Here is a 17,019-nt window from a genome sequence, read left to right on the forward strand (position 1 = left end):
GCCTGAATTAACAAAATTAATAGCGATTACAGCCTCCGTGTCCTAACCCATTTTCTGAATGTTCAACAAATTTGCATCTGTAGTATGATCAGGGCAATGTGTCCACATGCTGAAGTCATTTTGCTGTTTGTGTTGTTTGTTTTTTACTATTAAGCATTTAATACCAATCCTGTAAATTCTTTTAATCATACAACAGACAAAAAAAGTTTTATTAATTGATTTTAATAATATCATGTCCTCTTGAACAGGCAATTAAGAAACGTGGAAAATTATACTAAAACACTATAGATTGTTTTGAGTTAAACTTGCACTTTAACTATTGATTTCACTTTTAGTTAACACCTTGAGCATTATGCAGAACATGGAAGCTACACAGTTCCTACAGAGAGCTTCTAAGGCTACAACTCTATGTATTTTTACTTGGGAATAAGGTCTAAATCAGCCTGTAGGTGGTCAGAGTAAATGGCAAAAGAAATGAGTAGCAATGATATTACCAGCTGACCCTTAGTATGATAAATATGTATGTATGTATGTACATTTTCTGAGTTCTCCACACCTCCCTTCCTTCTTGCAGCACCGCTGTCCTTTCAGTGTTCTGATGGATTGTGCGGCTTTCGCCAGCTGAACATAAAGAAGATATTACAAAAGAATTGCCCCCATAAAAAAACCATAATGAACATATTTTGGCAATTATACATCCATGCATTACAAAAGGCTATGTATTTACATTTAAAACAAGTAGGCAAAACAAAGATATGCTAATACAAAAGTACAACTGGAACTTCAGCAGACTGTTCTCTTGTTTAGTTTTGCTTTCCACATAGGTCAGTTTGCAGACCCGAGAATGAGAGACTATTGTTTATCTAATGCGAGACTATTGTTTATCATAAACAAGTTTGTAATGCAATAGAGTTGTTTTTAAAATGTGCAGGCCAATTTCTATTTCTATTAAAACTAAGAGAAATGAGACGGGTGTCACATTTTCTCAGTTTCGGTGGGTATGTCATTTGTTCCTAACCTCTTCCTAACTAAACCATTTGTGTACTTAGTGAAGTCCTGTTCTGACTGATGATGCACTCAGGTGCATAGAGGTTTGCCATGTTGGCTTCTGCTTCCTCGTTCTTCTTAATAACGATGTTATGGCCTAAATTTGGGATCTTCTGCAATGAAAGCAGGTGCTTTACTACTGAAATTTAGTCACAACAGCAACACAGATTCCAAAAATTTTCAGTCACCATACTTGAACATCCAGTTCTGGGAGTTGCAGTCCCAACACATCTACAGTTGGCAGGTTGGGGAAAGCAAGTATGTGTGTATGTATGTATGTGTGTGTGTGTGTGTGTGTGTGTGTGTATATGTATGTATGTATGTGTATGTATGTATATGTGTATATATATATATATATATATATATATATATATATAAGCAATAATGCAATCAAGAAGTTTTTTTTTTTTTGAACATTTGGTTTCTGGTGGTATGTGTGTCTAGTGGATTGAATCTAAACAGGCTTTAGCAGGATTTCTCTCACGCTAAGGAATGAAGGAAGGCAGCAGTTGTCAATTCGTCTTCCCCTCTGCCAGTCTTTGAGACCGTGCCCCTAAAAGCAGGCCCCAAAAGGCTGGGGAGCAGCCTCCAAAGTAATATAGGAGGAGTTCCGGAGGTCTGCAGGAGGAAGTCAATACTGATTAAAAATAAATACTGTAAATTGGTGAATGTTTGATTAAGGCAATCCAGTTATTATTTACCTATAAAAACTAGTAGTAAAAAAACAGCTCTTTCTTGGTATCAAGAAAAAGTTGTAAAAAAAATCTAATAAATCCACATTAACAAGAATTGAGACCAATTTATTATTTTTAATAGTTCTTATTTATTTTTAAGCTGCTAAACCTCTGTGTTGTATGTTGGGCTTGTGCTGATAGGTGGGTCTGTATGCTTTTTTGGACCTCTAACATTCAGGGACTCCATGAATGACCCTGCTGCTGTTTATAGGAGGTTTTAATAATATTCAGGTTTGACATTTCCCAAAATATGATCTTCATAGAGGGGAAGGCAACAAAAGAAGAATCCAAGACCTATTGCCATGAGGCACATGGTCCACCCAAAACCATAGCTCCAATCAAACACATGCACAGTATTTACTGGGAAGATCACATGCGTTGAAATCATTACAGCATAGATGACAAGGCCCATTAATGAGAATATAGCTGCAAAAAATCAAGAGGTAAAAAAAAAAGTTACTAACACATGAAAACAGGAAAGAGAACAGAATGGATTGTACATTTTTAAAAATGGCCTTGGGAGAATTCTGGGTTCTGTTGGCGTTCTACTCCCACAGAGTTTCTATTCTACTTGCACAATCTATCTAATATTGTGATAAAATGAAGCTGTCTTATACTGTCAGGTAGATGATTCATGCAGTCCAGTATTTGGTAGCATCATAAGATCCAGCTTGTGACTTGAGACCATTTTTAGGTGGAGAGGCTGAAGGTTAACTGGAAGCAAAGCATGTTCTTTACTGCTATCTATCTATCTATCTATCTATCTATCTATCTATCTATCTATCTATCTATCTATCTATCAAATTCATATCTGCCACCCATCTCACTATACAAGCTAAGCTATAGATTAGTAGTTTAGTTTATAGTTTAGCTTGTCTAATGTTGGGTTTGAAGTTCTGAGAGGAAATACCACAGAAACGGTGATGTGAGATTCTGGATCAAATTTTGCACAAGAACAATGAAGGTAAGCATATACAATTTAATCTTTCCACACTAAAGTTAACTGTATGATAGACAAGCTTTTGAGTCATGCTCATGTAGAATTCTTCATGGGGCGAACAGAAATTTAGAACGCTTTTGAAACAGCAAAAATGTTTCAGATGAAATAAAATAAGAACCCTGGTTCTAGAATTTCCTACTTATATATCAGAAGAATAAGGAGAGGCCAGTGATGAATTCTGAAGAATTTAGGAAAAGCAGAAAGGTTAATATTAGGTCTCCTGCCCTACCCTATATTTCAGGACATGGATATTGTCTTGATCCCCAGTTTAAAATTGAATTGGCAACATTTGTGCTTTTTTTTTTTTTTTAAAAAAAAGAATGCTCCTATTTTGTCCATTGATTGTAACAGACTGTCATCGCTTATTAGCCTGCTTTTGTGGAATGCTGCTGTCCTGTAAAATTCCTGAAAAATGTGAAATGGCACAAATCTTTACTTCACACTTACACTGCTGTTTTCTTACTGCCAGAGAAACAGCTATTGTCTCCAAATCAAATCTGCTCAGCCATACTCTAAAAGACTTCTTTTGCTTTGGATACGTAGCCTTACCAGCAACAAAACACAAGCCTCCTATGCCTCTAATGAAGTTGAAGCGAAGTGTGGGGATGGCAAAGGCGATGATGGACAAGGCGAAGCAGATGCAGATGAGTACAAATCCAACTAAGAAAGTACCAGCTGCACCTCTACCCCAGGCTGGAAAGAAAAACAGAAAAGAAGGGTTCCGTCCTTTACTCTTTGTCCTGGCAAGATATAGCTCTAAAATATCATTCAGGAGGGGAGGGGAGGGCGCACATACCACATTCATTCCCCCATGTTTTAGGTAACAATGATTTATCAAATAAACCACAATTGGCTAGGTTCACATAACATATTAAGGCATTTGCCATGGCTTATCAAACATAATAGCTGGATTTCCATTATTTGCTACACTAAATCAAATGGCTCAGAACACTTAGTGAACTCCAACCATTATATCCATATAGTTTTATCTGTCAAGTGGACAGGGGGGCATCTAATTCATGGAACAAGTTCTTTGATTTTGAAGCAACTACAGTTTTAGTGTAAGCTGGTGGGACGCATTCATTTTTTTTCAGGCAACTAGGTTTGAGAGAGGAATCACTGCCTTTGCTGTTAGTCATCATCTCTTTCTCTCTGTTAAATAGGGTTTGCTGGGTTATTTTAATATTTCAGTAACCTGTTTGATCAGGGATGACTGTGGGACAGACAGAGAAACTTACTCAAGTTAATCCTGGTTCACATAAAATCTATTTCATGTCTTGCCATTAGTGAAGAATTTACAGCCCCAGTGACATTGATCTCTTTGGACTGCAAGTACAGAAGCAGCAGGAGTAACTTGAGAATGCAGCAGAGAAAAGAACATGTAAAATCTAAACCCTTAGCCATCTAAACACTTAGTAGTATTATTTATTTATTTATTTGTTTGTTTGTTTGTTTCAACTGGGATGCTCATCTTACTGAATTAATATATACAGATTAAATCCAGGAAAGATCCTGGCACGTCAAATGTCAAAAATATCTAGTTAAGAAGACTCCACTCGGAACTTGGCATTTGTAAAAGAATAGAAATCTTTATACAAAGCATCTTTCCAGATATTAAAGCTGGAAAGACCATACTGAAAGGCTGTGGGCAATGAATGGCTAATTGGGATTCTAGAGACTCAAATGCAGGAGATGTGTACCACTGCCCTGTTGAAAGAGCCCAGTTCATACAAGATAACTTTTCCACTTTTATCTGCGCAGCATTTTCACTTGGAATAGCAATTTTAAAATTCCTGAGTATATTCCTGAGATTTGGCCTGCCAATCTAGAATAAATAAATTGCTTAAGGGTTCAGCTGACAGTTTTATACTTTTCCACACATGAAAATATAACTGACTGTATAATAAATGATTGAACCTTATGACATAGTATCAACAGAGTATCTTTCACCGAAGGTATTTTAAACCTTTCATTGTTGAAGGTTTTTAAAAATCCTTCATTCCACTTCATTTGGTTTGCACCTTTCAAGCTTTCTGAGGCATACTTTGTTCCAAAGAGCAGCCAAAAAATAAAAATCTTCATGACATAACACTATTTCCAAAAAAAAGAAAAACATTGTACCCATTAACTAATACTTAATATGCTTCCAAAAATGTGTTTGCTGGAAACATTGATATCAGTACATTCAGAAATACTGTATACCATACAAACACCACGGCGTATAATAATGTAATTATCCTAGTATGTCAGTGTATACACCCATACAAACACCTTCTTAGATGTCAGGGCTGTCACCCATGAAAGAAATCAAAATCACCATTTTCAAAATTGTAAGTAATTATATTTACTGTTGACCAAGACAAAAGTAACAGCTACAAGTTCTCTAGCCTGGGTGTGTAAATAAACCAGAAAAAAAGGAAGGTGTGTCTTCATAGTATCTATTTTCACAACTGCTCTTTCTTACAATCAATTTCTTCTTTAAAAACACACACACACACAAACACATTACTAAGCATTTCTAAAATTTGGTGAAAAAGTTGGAAGCAATGATAACAAAAGGACCACTTGGGGCTCCATGTGCAAAAAAGTTATAGAGCATATGATGCCTCTCAATCCTTAATAGAACTTGCTGCCCCCCCCCTCAAATTGCCTTGCAATCAATATCCCCATCACTGAGATCCTTACCAAATCCCATGAGAGATGTACATCGCCAATCATTTTCTAAAGAGCATAGCGTCCATAACGAGCCTCTGTTCACTACTGGAAACGTTTGTGAGGTTATCCAGCCCCAACCAACTAGTGCAATGATGCCAAAGATCATTGCTAGGCCCAGCAGAAGAGGCAAGATCCATCTGCAGCGGGTGTAATCCAGACCATACTGTACCATCTTGCTGTTGGGTCTTCTCCAGTCACTTAAATGGTAAGCAAAAAGGTCTTCCTGCAATTGTTTTGGTGGTCTGGGAAAAACAGGATGAATAAAGTGTGTGTGAATGGAAAAGAGATAGAGCAATAAAGAAAAAGAAAGAAAGAAAAGCAGAGACAGAGAGCAGCTTTGTGATCCAGGCAGGCCCTAAAGAAAACTCCACCTAAATTTCTATGAGCAAGTCACTACAACAACCTGCTGATCTGGAAAGAAAATTTAGGGTTGGGACTATGCTCATTTTAGAACCTGTCTCCTCCTTCTTTGTCAGCTACTAATTAAGGTAAATATAGATTATATCCATTGCCATTAGTATTTAATCTATTCAAGGCAGTAGCATTTCACAACAAAGGGCAATGAAGTGTTTTTGAAAAGAGCAATGAAATATGCTCTTAAAGTAGTCCCAGTCTTTCAAAAAATTACTGAACAAATTGTTGAGATTCCCACAGTTTAACTCTAGGAGTCTGCACAGCCAAAACCAGTATTAAAGCCACAACTGGGCATTACAACTGTGGAGTAATTTTTATTTCAAAGCAAAGAAGTTCTAGCTTTGTATCAGTTGAATAGTCATATTTTCTCCAAAGATGCTTGAGAACTGCATTGACAGAAAAGGCTTAGGGTAGTGTGTTGAGTGATTGATTATGTGACATCAAGTTGTACTATATCAATTTAGCAACACATAGATAGACCTCGAGGAAGCATTCAGTATTGGGGATATTATATTTTCCAACATTCTGTGGGAGGCATATGACAGTCGTCTCCAGTCCTGGAACTATAATTCCCAGAACCCCTAGGCAGAATTGGCCATGCTGGGAGTTGTAGTTCCAGCTCATTGAGAGGGCACAAGGTTGGGAAAGGTTAAATGGGCAATCAGAGGCTACCAAATCTAGGTTCCAAAAATCCAGAAGACAGAAAATTCTAATTCTTTGCTGCCATCCAGTGATTGTCCAGATTTTGGCAGCCTTGATTTGGTAGTCCTACATAATCAGCTACATTAAGAGGGCTACATTTACCATTGGGGATGGGAGAGGACTGAGAGCCATGAAGTGGATGGGACTAGGTTTGTTTGTTTCATTTTAAAATAGAAGACAATATCCTAATTTTCATGTATTTCTCAACTCAAGGGTGGAAAATTGTGACCAGCAGAATCCTGACCTCAGGGTGTTTTGGGTGTGTGTGTGATGTGACAAAAGGTGGCCTGCCTCTTTTTACTTTTATCACTGTTGCACAAATGTACAAAAGATGCAGGGCTTGGACTGGGATGTCATGCCCACCATCTTGCAGATTTTGACCCTGCACCCCACAGACACCCATGATTGTGCCATTCATTTTCAGCAATCAGGTTTAGAGTAGGCTGAAAGGCCACATAAAAGAAACTCAGGTTGCTCAGTTCTGAACTACAATTTCCCAAGCTTAAGGGTAAATCATATCTTGAGTGTGTGTCAGTACATTGCATGTGATCCCAAATTGGTGGGATGATCGCAAAAATTTGCTGTGTTTTGTGTCTCTGGATTAGGATTGTAATTTAGATTAGAGATCCTAGAATACCATGAACATGCTTTGGGTAACACTAGGCTTTATTTCTCCTGTGGATTACTGATGGGTACTGATCCCTTACCATTAACATGGAATGCTGCAAATGGCACAGGTACAATTAAGATTGGTAACAATAATATACTTTGTCTAGCTTAATACAAAGGTTTATGGGAAAATCTCAATTGACCAAAGCTGTAGTGGGCAGTGGAAGTCAATATCTGTTAGTCCGCCTGGTGACAGCCATAGCATGTGGAAGACTGCAACTTGGAATGTAAGAAGAGTAATTGATAAAGGAATTAAATGAAATATATGCTGTATGTCTGTGAAACTAAAAGAACAGGATACAGTAGATTTAATGAAAGTGGTCAGACTGTGTGGAGTGTAGGGGATGTAGGAAAGTTAAAGTGCATGTTTAATTATGAATGAAAGGAATAAAATGTAATTAAGCATGGATGGGTGTTGAAAAATGTTGTGTAATGGAAGTAAGTATTCATAGGTCGCTGATAACTGTGTTTTACACTATAGCAAATAATGATAATGGAAGAACCAAGATGGAGCAATTTGTGCAACATTTATAATGAATGAGATGAGGGGGGAAATATTATGTGTTAGGTGATGTAAGTGCATGGGTGGGAATGAGACAAGATAGTACATTCAGACATTCAGCATGATTATTGTTTTGGTGGGTACCTGCTTAGAAAAAGGCCTGTTTGTTTTGAATATGTGATTTAAACATACATACATATGGCAAAGGAATGAATATAAATTTAAAAGCATGATTGATTTGTTTTCTTTATGGTGAAAGATATAGAGTACTAGATACAGAATATGAGAGGTTCTGAATGTGAGATGGACCATGTTTTGGTAGTACCAAGAATAAATCTTGGGGAAGAAATATATACGGAAGAAAAGAAAAGAAATGAAGGAAAGCAGAATAAAAGTAAAAACTACTGTAGGAGTAATACAGAAAGTATGGATCTTACATGAAAAAGTATTAGAAGATAACTTCATCTCCCAGCTGAATGAATGGAAAATGAACCACTGAAAAATGATGTGCAAGGTGGTTGGAAGAGAATGGGAAAATATTTTAGAATGCCACAGAATTGTCTGGAATTACATTAATGGGAAGCATGAAAATTATGCTTAATGGAATGATAAAATGAAAGAGGCAGTGAATGAGGAAAAAATGCATACAGGTAGTCCCCAGTTTAAGAACAAGGTGGGTTCCCAAGGTTTGTCCTTAAGTCGAATTTGAATGTAAGCCAGAACAGTATTATTGTATAATACTGTATAAGTAGTATTGTGTAATTAACTTGAAGCGTTGTGTATTTAACTCAAATTTTGCTACAGTAGGCTCCCTTCTTAACTATAGGTCACCCTTAAACTGGGTGTTCTTAACTGGGGGACTAAGGCTGCAAAAATGAGGATGAGAGAAAGATAATGTGTATAGACAGACCAAAATACTTGCAAGAAAAGTAGTCAAAAGAGAGCAAGGAATGGATAAGGTTAAAAGAGGAAGAAAAAATGCAAAGAGATTTTGATGGAAATAAAAAATGGTTGTGAAGTGGTTAAAGAGGTCTAAATTTGAGGCAGCACCGTTTGGGACAGTACAGTTTTCTGGAAGTCCCTCAAGACCTGGCTTTGCCATCAGGCCTGGGGGTTTCAGGGGACCGGTGAGGTCTTGAGGTGGCTCCCTTGTTAATGTAATCTCTTATGTGCCTTTTTAATAATGATTGTTTTCCTGACATGTTTTATTGTTTTATATCTTTGTTGTACACTGCCCAGAGCCACTTCTTGTGAGATGGGCAGCTATATAAATAAATATATAAATGAGGAGTCTCCAACAAAATGAATGGAATTAAAAATAAAAGTAATGAAATACACAATACACAATATTCAGCAACAACAAAACTTTATTGATTCCAAGCAAATCAGCAAAGATTGTACTCACTCTTCATACATACCCCCCCATCCCCCCAGCCAGGTTGACCAACGTGAGCATCAGTTATTGGAGAAAACAGCTACGTAGCAAGATGAAAGGGTCCACATGAAGGGCTCTTCCAGCAAGCCTAGATTTTTCAGCATGTATCAAAGACCAAGGTTGCTGTGTTTGACAGGGAAACTGGAGTGAATGATTACAGATTATCCATAATAGTGAAAATCAGAGCAAGTAGATTAATTTGTGGTCCATCTATTGCATTTCATTCCTTCTTAGCCACTGCTTTTGCTTGGATTACCTATTGTGCCTGTGGTGGAACACCTCCTTCCCTCTGGCCACTGGTCAAGCCCTCCATGGCCATTTTGTCCCAAACTGCCAGGCTGCCATCTATCCTGGGGAGGTTCAGGCTGGACACCAGGAAGAGCTTCCTAATTGGACCAGGCTGCTACACAAAGTAGTGAGTTCTCCTTCAATGGAGGTCTTCTAACAGTGGCTGGATGGTCAACTGTCAGAAATGCTATAAGGAATACTGCCCTGACCAGGAGGTTGGACTAAATGACCTCTAAGCTTCCTTCCAATTGTATGATAACTGTGCTTTCGTTTCTTCTGGCAAACACACCCTTGGTTCCATATAACAATGGGCAGAAGCATGTTCTCATTTTTACTTCATTCCTCACCACAGACCACATACTATTGACTACCCTTCTACTAGCATTTGCAAGTCTTCAAATATCTTCATCCATTTTCCCATTATACCAAGGTACATAAATTCATCTATTTGGTCTGATTTTTCAATATTTATGTTGTGCTGGCTCAGGTTAGAAAACAGTAGTTTTGAAGTAGAGCAGAAAGAGGAGGTTGTGTTTATGGTAGGCTGGTGGTGGATCAAGAACAACACCATTCATTTATGCCCTCCAGAAACAGTTGGTGGGCTGTATTCACAATGGGGTAACTTGGCTGCTAATCAGCCTTGTTAGACAAAATTATTTCCCTGACTGGTATATATTTTTTCACCCTTAAAAAAAACAAACAAAAAAACAACAACTACTGGAGCCAAATCTGTCCCGAGGCAATAGCTGCTGAGCTTAAAAACAAGGAATGGTAGCCAAGTTGACAGATTCCAATGTTTTTTTTTTTAAATACTTCTGATGAAACATTGAGGGCAAGTTAATATAAAGCCAAGCACCTCTCTCAAGGTTAGATCAGAGACTACGTTTAAGAATTATAAAATGCTGGGTATATGGGGTAGCAGTACAAAATATGAACAAAATAGAAAACCAATATGTTAGTTGTATTGCAGGGGCATCCCCAGGAGAGGGCCCAAAAAGTCAAGATAGTGACCACAATCATGCAATCAAAACCCTACCCCTTGATAATGTGTATATAAGAGAGTGGGCAGCTATAATAAATTTGAAAAAAGGAGGAGGAGGAGGAAGGGTGAGCTTTGATCACAAGGTCACATCTTCCTTTTTGACTTTTTGATACCTTATGGATGCCCCTGCAATATTAGAACAGTGAATGAAAGCTGATTAATTTCACAGTTCCGTAAACAGAATTGGTGTTTACATCCAGGATATATAGAATGACACTCTTAAAATCCATGCTGCTCCAGCCATGGAAGAAGGACCTGCTATGAGTGTAGCTCATCATGATAGCCCAGGGCAAGAGAAGCTGGGAAGGCTGGTCAGAGGAGAGCGACTTCCCACCAACTTTTTCCTCACTCGTCCCGCAAGCTGCCAGTTGTTCTTCAAGTAAGGTATTATAGTAAGCACAGGCCATAATCTTTTCCTTTTCTTTATTAATTTATTTTAATATATGCTTTTCCTTTTAGTCCCCAGGCTTTGAAATATAAGATTAACCTTTGTAGCAGTGTTTTTCAACCTTGGCAAATTTAAGATATATGGACTCCAACTCCCAGAATTTCCCAACCAGCCATGTTGACTGGGGAATTCTGGGAGTTGAAGTCCACATATCTTAATGTTGTAAGGTTGAGAAACACTGCTTTGTAGGGTTGCAAGCAACTGTGTAAAATGTATTATCTGATGTGAAGTTTAGCATGCTGATCATAATAGTAGCATCTTTAGCAGCATCAGTGTCAAGGCAAAATGAAGACAAAATAGCACATGGATGATCAGAAAATGGGAACTGATTCCTTTTCCTACTTGGTTATATCCATAATAATCTCTCTTTTTAATCCTATTCTCATGCTACTAAATTTACTCTGGAGAGGTTTATGATTAAGGGGCTTAGGACGGATAACCATGACTTCTTTCAGGCATATGGTGAGATTGTGTTGTAAGCGTAAAAGCAGATAAGGCACTCCCTGTTTATACCTGGATGTTTTGGGCTGCAATGGGAACAGGTGTGTGCATGCCCAGGACTCGGTGCAAGAGGGGATGGATCGTACTGTAGATCCATGTTAGTGGGAGGGACTGGGCTATATGGGCAGGATTTCAGCCATACAGCCCATTTCTCAATTAGATCATCCATAAAGGAGATTATGTTGATTATATCTAGCTAATGGTAGCCTATGCTATACCTATAGATGAAATATTTTTCAAAATCAAACAGTAGATCATCAACAAACAATTCCCTTCTAATAGGAGTTGCTAATTGAAACCTGTGCGTTCAGAGGTATTTGACTGAAAACAGAATGTGAGACTTCATTTTCATCCAGCAAAATAATTGCCAAGGGTCTGATTTTCTTGTAAGAAAGTTTGCTTTTTTGCTCTTGAAACAAACTTTTTAAAGCTGAATTGTCTTTACAATAACAACAACAACATTTCATTTCCGTACTACCTTTCCCAGAAGGTTCAACACAATTTGTATGCAATTTAGAACATTTAAATATACTAAAAGACAATACACTCAACATAAAATTCATATAAAAACCATTCATAGTTACAAAAGAAATTCAGACTAGGCTGAAAAGACAGGTATTTATGGCTCTCTTGAACATCTCCAAAGGTAGGCACACACACAAATCCCAGCAGGAGCACATATCACTGCACAGGGGTGAAAACTGAGAAATCCCAGTCTTGAGTCTTCACCAGAAGGGCTGATGCTCCCCAAAGATAAGACCAATACACTTAATGAAAAGTGAGAAATATGCAGAGAAATATATTCTTAAGTAATCTTGGCATAAACTATTTACAGGAAACCTGTACAATTATTTAAGAATAGGTGTAATATGGCCTGTCCAGCTGGCCTCAGAGCTAATCTGCACTCCTGCCTTTTGAACTAACTGAAGTTTCTGAACTACATACAAAGGCAGTATGTAGGGAGCATTACAATACTTGAGTCTGAAGGTTATCAGCCGATGTTTTGAGGTTATTCTCTTCAAGGAAAGGGTGGAGCTCTCATATTAGTTACAGCTGATGAAAAGTGGTCCTGGACTTAACCATAGTCTGAGATTCCAGGGTGATACCAAGAGCCATAGACATCTGCATCTAGCTACAGAGACATCAAAATGATGAAATGTGAGTTATTAGATTTACGCCCTTTCCTGGATCGGGATGCCCTTCGAACAGTCACTCGTGCCCTTGTTATCTCCCAGATAGACTACTGCAATGCGCTCTACATGGGGCTACCCTTGAAGACTATCCGGAAGCTACAGCTGGTCCAGAATGCAGCTGCGCGGGCTATTTTTGGAGCCCCAAGAAGGGCCCATGTAACACCGTTGCTCCGCAAGCTGCACTGGGTACCAGTTTGCTTCGGGGTCCAATTCAACGTGTTGGTTATTACCTTTAATGCCCTACATGGCATGGGGCCAAGTTACCTAAGGGACCACCTCTTCCCTATGACTTCAACCCATCCCACCCGATCACACAGAGAGGGCATGCTTCGGACCCCCTCAGTAAAAGAACTTCGATTAGCAGGGTCCAGAAGGCGAGCCTTCTCTGCGGTAGCCCCTGCTCTTTGGAACATTCTGCCCCCGGAGGTGCGATTGGCCCCCTTACTCCTGGCCTTCTGAAGGGCCTTGAAGACCCTTCTGCCACTTGGCCTGGGGCAGGGAGGGAATACTTCAAGCAGGAGGATGGCTAGCCCCATAGTGGCCAGATCTTCGCAGCCTGATTTTGCATCTCCTTGGATCTCCCTTTTTTAGTATTGTTTTAAATTTTGAATGTATTGTGTTTTAGATATATTTATAGTTTTAATGTTTTTTGTAAGTCGCCCAGAGTCCCCTATTGTGGGGGAGATGGGCAGGGGAAAAATCCAATAAACAAACAAACAAACAAATAAATAAATAAAATCATGATACAGGCTCTGCCCTTTCATACTTGTATCGTAATGTTGCATGCAAGTATATAAGGAGTGGAGTTTGAGTCACAACGTCATGACATAGATTTATCATTTTGGTATCATGGGGGCCCATACCAAGTGCAGTCCCAAATGACATACCTGTTATATCTGAGGAAGTATAAACTCATCCAGATGCAGGAGAATCCATTTCATGCTTCAGATCATGATCCTACACAAATATCACCACAGCCTTCCTACTGTTCAGTTTCAATCTATTATCTCTCATCTAGCCTACAACTGCCAGTAGACAGGCATTTAGGGAAATAATCCCCTTATTTGAGAACAATAATATGGAAAAAGTAGATTTGGGTGACATCAACATATTGGTAACACTCAGCATCAGATATGTCTTTACCCAACAGTTTCACATGGGTGTTTAAAAGCACTGGTGATAGAATGAGGGATTCCTGTTTACAGGAGCAACTATCACTGAGCACCATCATATGAGATGGCAGCAGAACCACTACAATGTTGTGCCCCCATCCCCAACATTTTGAGATGGGTCCAGAAGGATACCATGGTCTGTGGTACTGAAAACTGCTGAGACAACTGAAAGAACCAACAATCCCACTTCCTCTTTTCATATCAGGCCAATCAAGGCCAACTCAACCCTCTGGCCTGATCTAGAGCAGGCTTGAAATAGGCTTTGACAACCCATTCATTTCAAGGCCATTTGAAACTGATTAGTTTTCACTCTATCATTTTCCACAATCAATAGATCTAGGGCAGGCTTCTTAAGATGTCTTTACCTGCTATAAACATTAAAGCATCTTGCCCTAACTTAGGCATTAAAATGCTGCCCTATTGTAGTGAGGCATTAGTGATATTAACTAGGCCAATTACAATGGCCTCCTTACATGATGAAGTCAATGAAAGAAGAGGTGTTAAGTCATAACACCTTAAATAGTAGTATTCACATTTTAAGCAGTCACAAACTGAAACTGACCAAATATAATCTTGCAAGGTTGCTGGACTGCAGCAGTATTGGAACTCATGTCAGCCCAGAAATGTAGACTTCATCTGCAAAGAATTAAAAGTGATGCAGTCAGACATACAGTACATTCTTGGCAGAATTTGTTCAGGGAAATGTAAAGGTTTGTGCATTTACTACACATTCAGACTAAATTTTCAAGAGCCCAACTGGTACTTCAAAACGACTTCTGCTATGGTGAATTATCAGGGGCTGCTTGTTAGTGATGCGTATAGTGGCACCCCACATTCTCTTAAGATCATCAGCACCCCACACGACTCTCCCCCCCTTTTAAGAGGAGGATTCTAGCCGGATGCACTTTCCAAGTGTTTAGCTCTCTACATGAATGAGCCACTTTCTACACACTCTCCTCTCCTGCTTCTGTGTAGCCTCCATCTCTCCCTGTTAACAGTTCAGGACTGTATGCTGCACATGGCCTATTATTTTCAGCTTTTCCATCCATCTCTTCACTTTTCTCCAACCTGTTAAAATACGATTCCAGCTTTGTTCTTAAAAATAATACCAAATACCAAAGGCAGTTTGAGTCAGAGCTATGGTTTGCAGAGCAGCGGATTCCATGTCACCTTTTCACATGGATGCCTTGGAAGAAGATATGACATATAGATAGGGAGCTTGTAGTAAGCCTTCTGCCTTTCAACTGTGGTGCTGGAGAAGACTCTTAAGAGTCCCCTGGACTGCTAGGAGGTCAAACCAGTCAATCTTAAAGGAAATCAACCCTGATTGCTCAGTGGAAGGATTGATAATGAAGCTCAAGCTCAGATACTTTGGTCACCTAATGCAAAGAGAGGACTCTTTGGAAAAGACCCTGATGCTGGGAAAGATTGAAGGCAAAAGGAGAAGGGGACGGCAGAGGATGAGATGGTTAGATAGCATCACTGAAGCAATGAACATGAGACTGAGCAAACTCAGGGAGGCAGTGAAGGACAGGAAGGCCTGGCGCGATATGGTTCATGGGGTCACGAAGAGTTGGACACGACTTAACGACTGAACAACAAGAAGCAAGCCTTAGGTTGCAGTCTTAATCATACCAATCTGAATGGAAGCTCCAATGAAGTGGAAATATATTTTGAATATTAGTGTCTTTTTTTACCAAGATCCAGTGTGATATAATCCAGTGTTAAAATCTCTGTTCAGCTATAGATAACATTGAGTATTCAAGCACATGAAGTCTAATGCATCACATAATAGTTGTTGTATGGAAGAACATGTGTGTCAGTCTCAGTTCCCCTGAAGAAAGGTAGGCTATACAGACAGCTAATAAGTCTGAAAGAGTTATTTTCCTAACATCAGTGGAATAAAAACCTACTTGGGTGGATCACATCCTATAACTGAAGAAGTCTGCAAAGCTGGAGTACCAAGTGTGACTTCTGAAGGTAAGATTGCCTGGTGATTCAGGATTTGTATGCATATATTATTTATTGAAACATCGTACCTTGAGGGATTTTTCATCTTCTATAAGGAAATTAATAAATTGCCATGTCTCCTAGCAGGAAGGCATACAGTATTCCCTCTTTTTTAAAGGGGACTATAATAAAAACCCTTTTAAAATAGATTAATTAAAACCTCCCTTTATTCAGCAAACCTGGAAAATTATAGGCAGGTAAAGTGATTGGCTATGGTGATTGCTAAGGTAGACTTGAAATTCCTTGACGTATCTGGGTAAGATAATCTATCTGGTCCCATTTCAAATAGCCTAGGATGTGAGTCTTAGACTGTAAGGCATAGTTCTGGCGACTGAACCATGGCTCTGGAAGCTGGAAATAACCCAATAAAACCATCCAGATGTTATTCAGTGTAGCATTTCACAATAGTCCAGATAGATTATCTGTAGTGGTATATATAAAGCTCAGAAGACTTTAGGATAACCAAGAAGTCTCTTTCCCAAGTATGTACTTCTGAAATTGTAAGGAAAATAGCTAAAATGGGTCAAATTGGATGAATAATAATTATTAAATTTATATGCCACCCAACTCCCAGCAACTCTGACCTAATGAATTCTGTTACATTTGGAGATTAGTGTGTTATCATCAATGGCTGAATTGGATGACTCTTTCCAGTGTAGCTATAAGGTTTTCCATGGGAGATATTCTGATTAAGAGACAGAGGACTGAATAGTACTCTGAGAGGATTTGAGGGTACAGACTATCATTTTAGGAACTCTAATTGGAAACAGTGAACTTTGGACTGTTAAGAGAACCTCCATATATGCTCAACTCATATAGCATCACAGTACTGGAAAGGCCAATAAATCTAAACCCCTGATCAGTGCAGAAATCCATTAAAGCAGTATTGAAAATGGCAGTATTTGCCATATAGTTTTTCTATATATGCTTTTTCATGCATCTTCATTCTGGATGGTAAATAGCACAACAGCATTCTCAACAGCATGCATGTATTCATTCAGTTGAAATCCTTGTTTTATGTAAGACAGCTGCAATGTTTCATATCTGAAGTATGTTGCATTTACATCCAACTCACCTTTCATTTCACTGAGCTTGCAGAGCAAATGCTCCAAACTGATTACAAGTTTTCACAAGCATATTCTCAATA

General features: G+C 38.7%; 1 protein-coding gene across 1 annotated transcript; it reads right to left on the bottom strand.

Annotated features, from left to right (window-relative positions):
- Positions 1–212: 212 nt before the first annotated feature.
- LOC103048171 (p53 apoptosis effector related to PMP-22) lies at positions 213–6,963 on the bottom strand. Its single transcript, XM_007433312.3, has 3 exons — positions 5,467–6,963; positions 3,331–3,474; positions 213–2,207 (listed from the first exon to the last, which is right to left on the bottom strand). Exons 1-3 carry the CDS (start codon positions 5,666–5,668, stop codon positions 1,999–2,001), a joined length of 555 nt encoding a protein of 184 aa, XP_007433374.1. The 5' UTR covers positions 5,669–6,963; the 3' UTR covers positions 213–1,998.
- Positions 6,964–17,019: the final 10,056 nt, after the last annotated feature.

Source organism: Python bivittatus, unplaced genomic scaffold, assembly GCF_059951505.1.
Source record: "Python bivittatus isolate LINGU-HERP-01145 unplaced genomic scaffold, Pbiv_v1 ctg000020_np1212, whole genome shotgun sequence".
NCBI classification, from domain to species: domain Eukaryota; kingdom Metazoa; phylum Chordata; class Lepidosauria; order Squamata; family Pythonidae; genus Python; species Python bivittatus.

Coding starts and splice junctions, on each gene's coding strand:
- LOC103048171 (XM_007433312.3), bottom strand. CDS start 5,668: ATGGTACAGTATGGTCTGGATTACACCCGCTGCAGATGGATCTTGCCT. Junction 3,475..5,466: donor TACATCTCTCATGGGATTTG/GTAAGGATCTCA, acceptor TTTTCTTTCCAG/CCTGGGGTAGAGGTGCAGCT. Junction 2,208..3,330: donor AGGCTTGTGTTTTGTTGCTG/GTAAGGCTACGT, acceptor GATTTTTTGCAG/CTATATTCTCATTAATGGGC.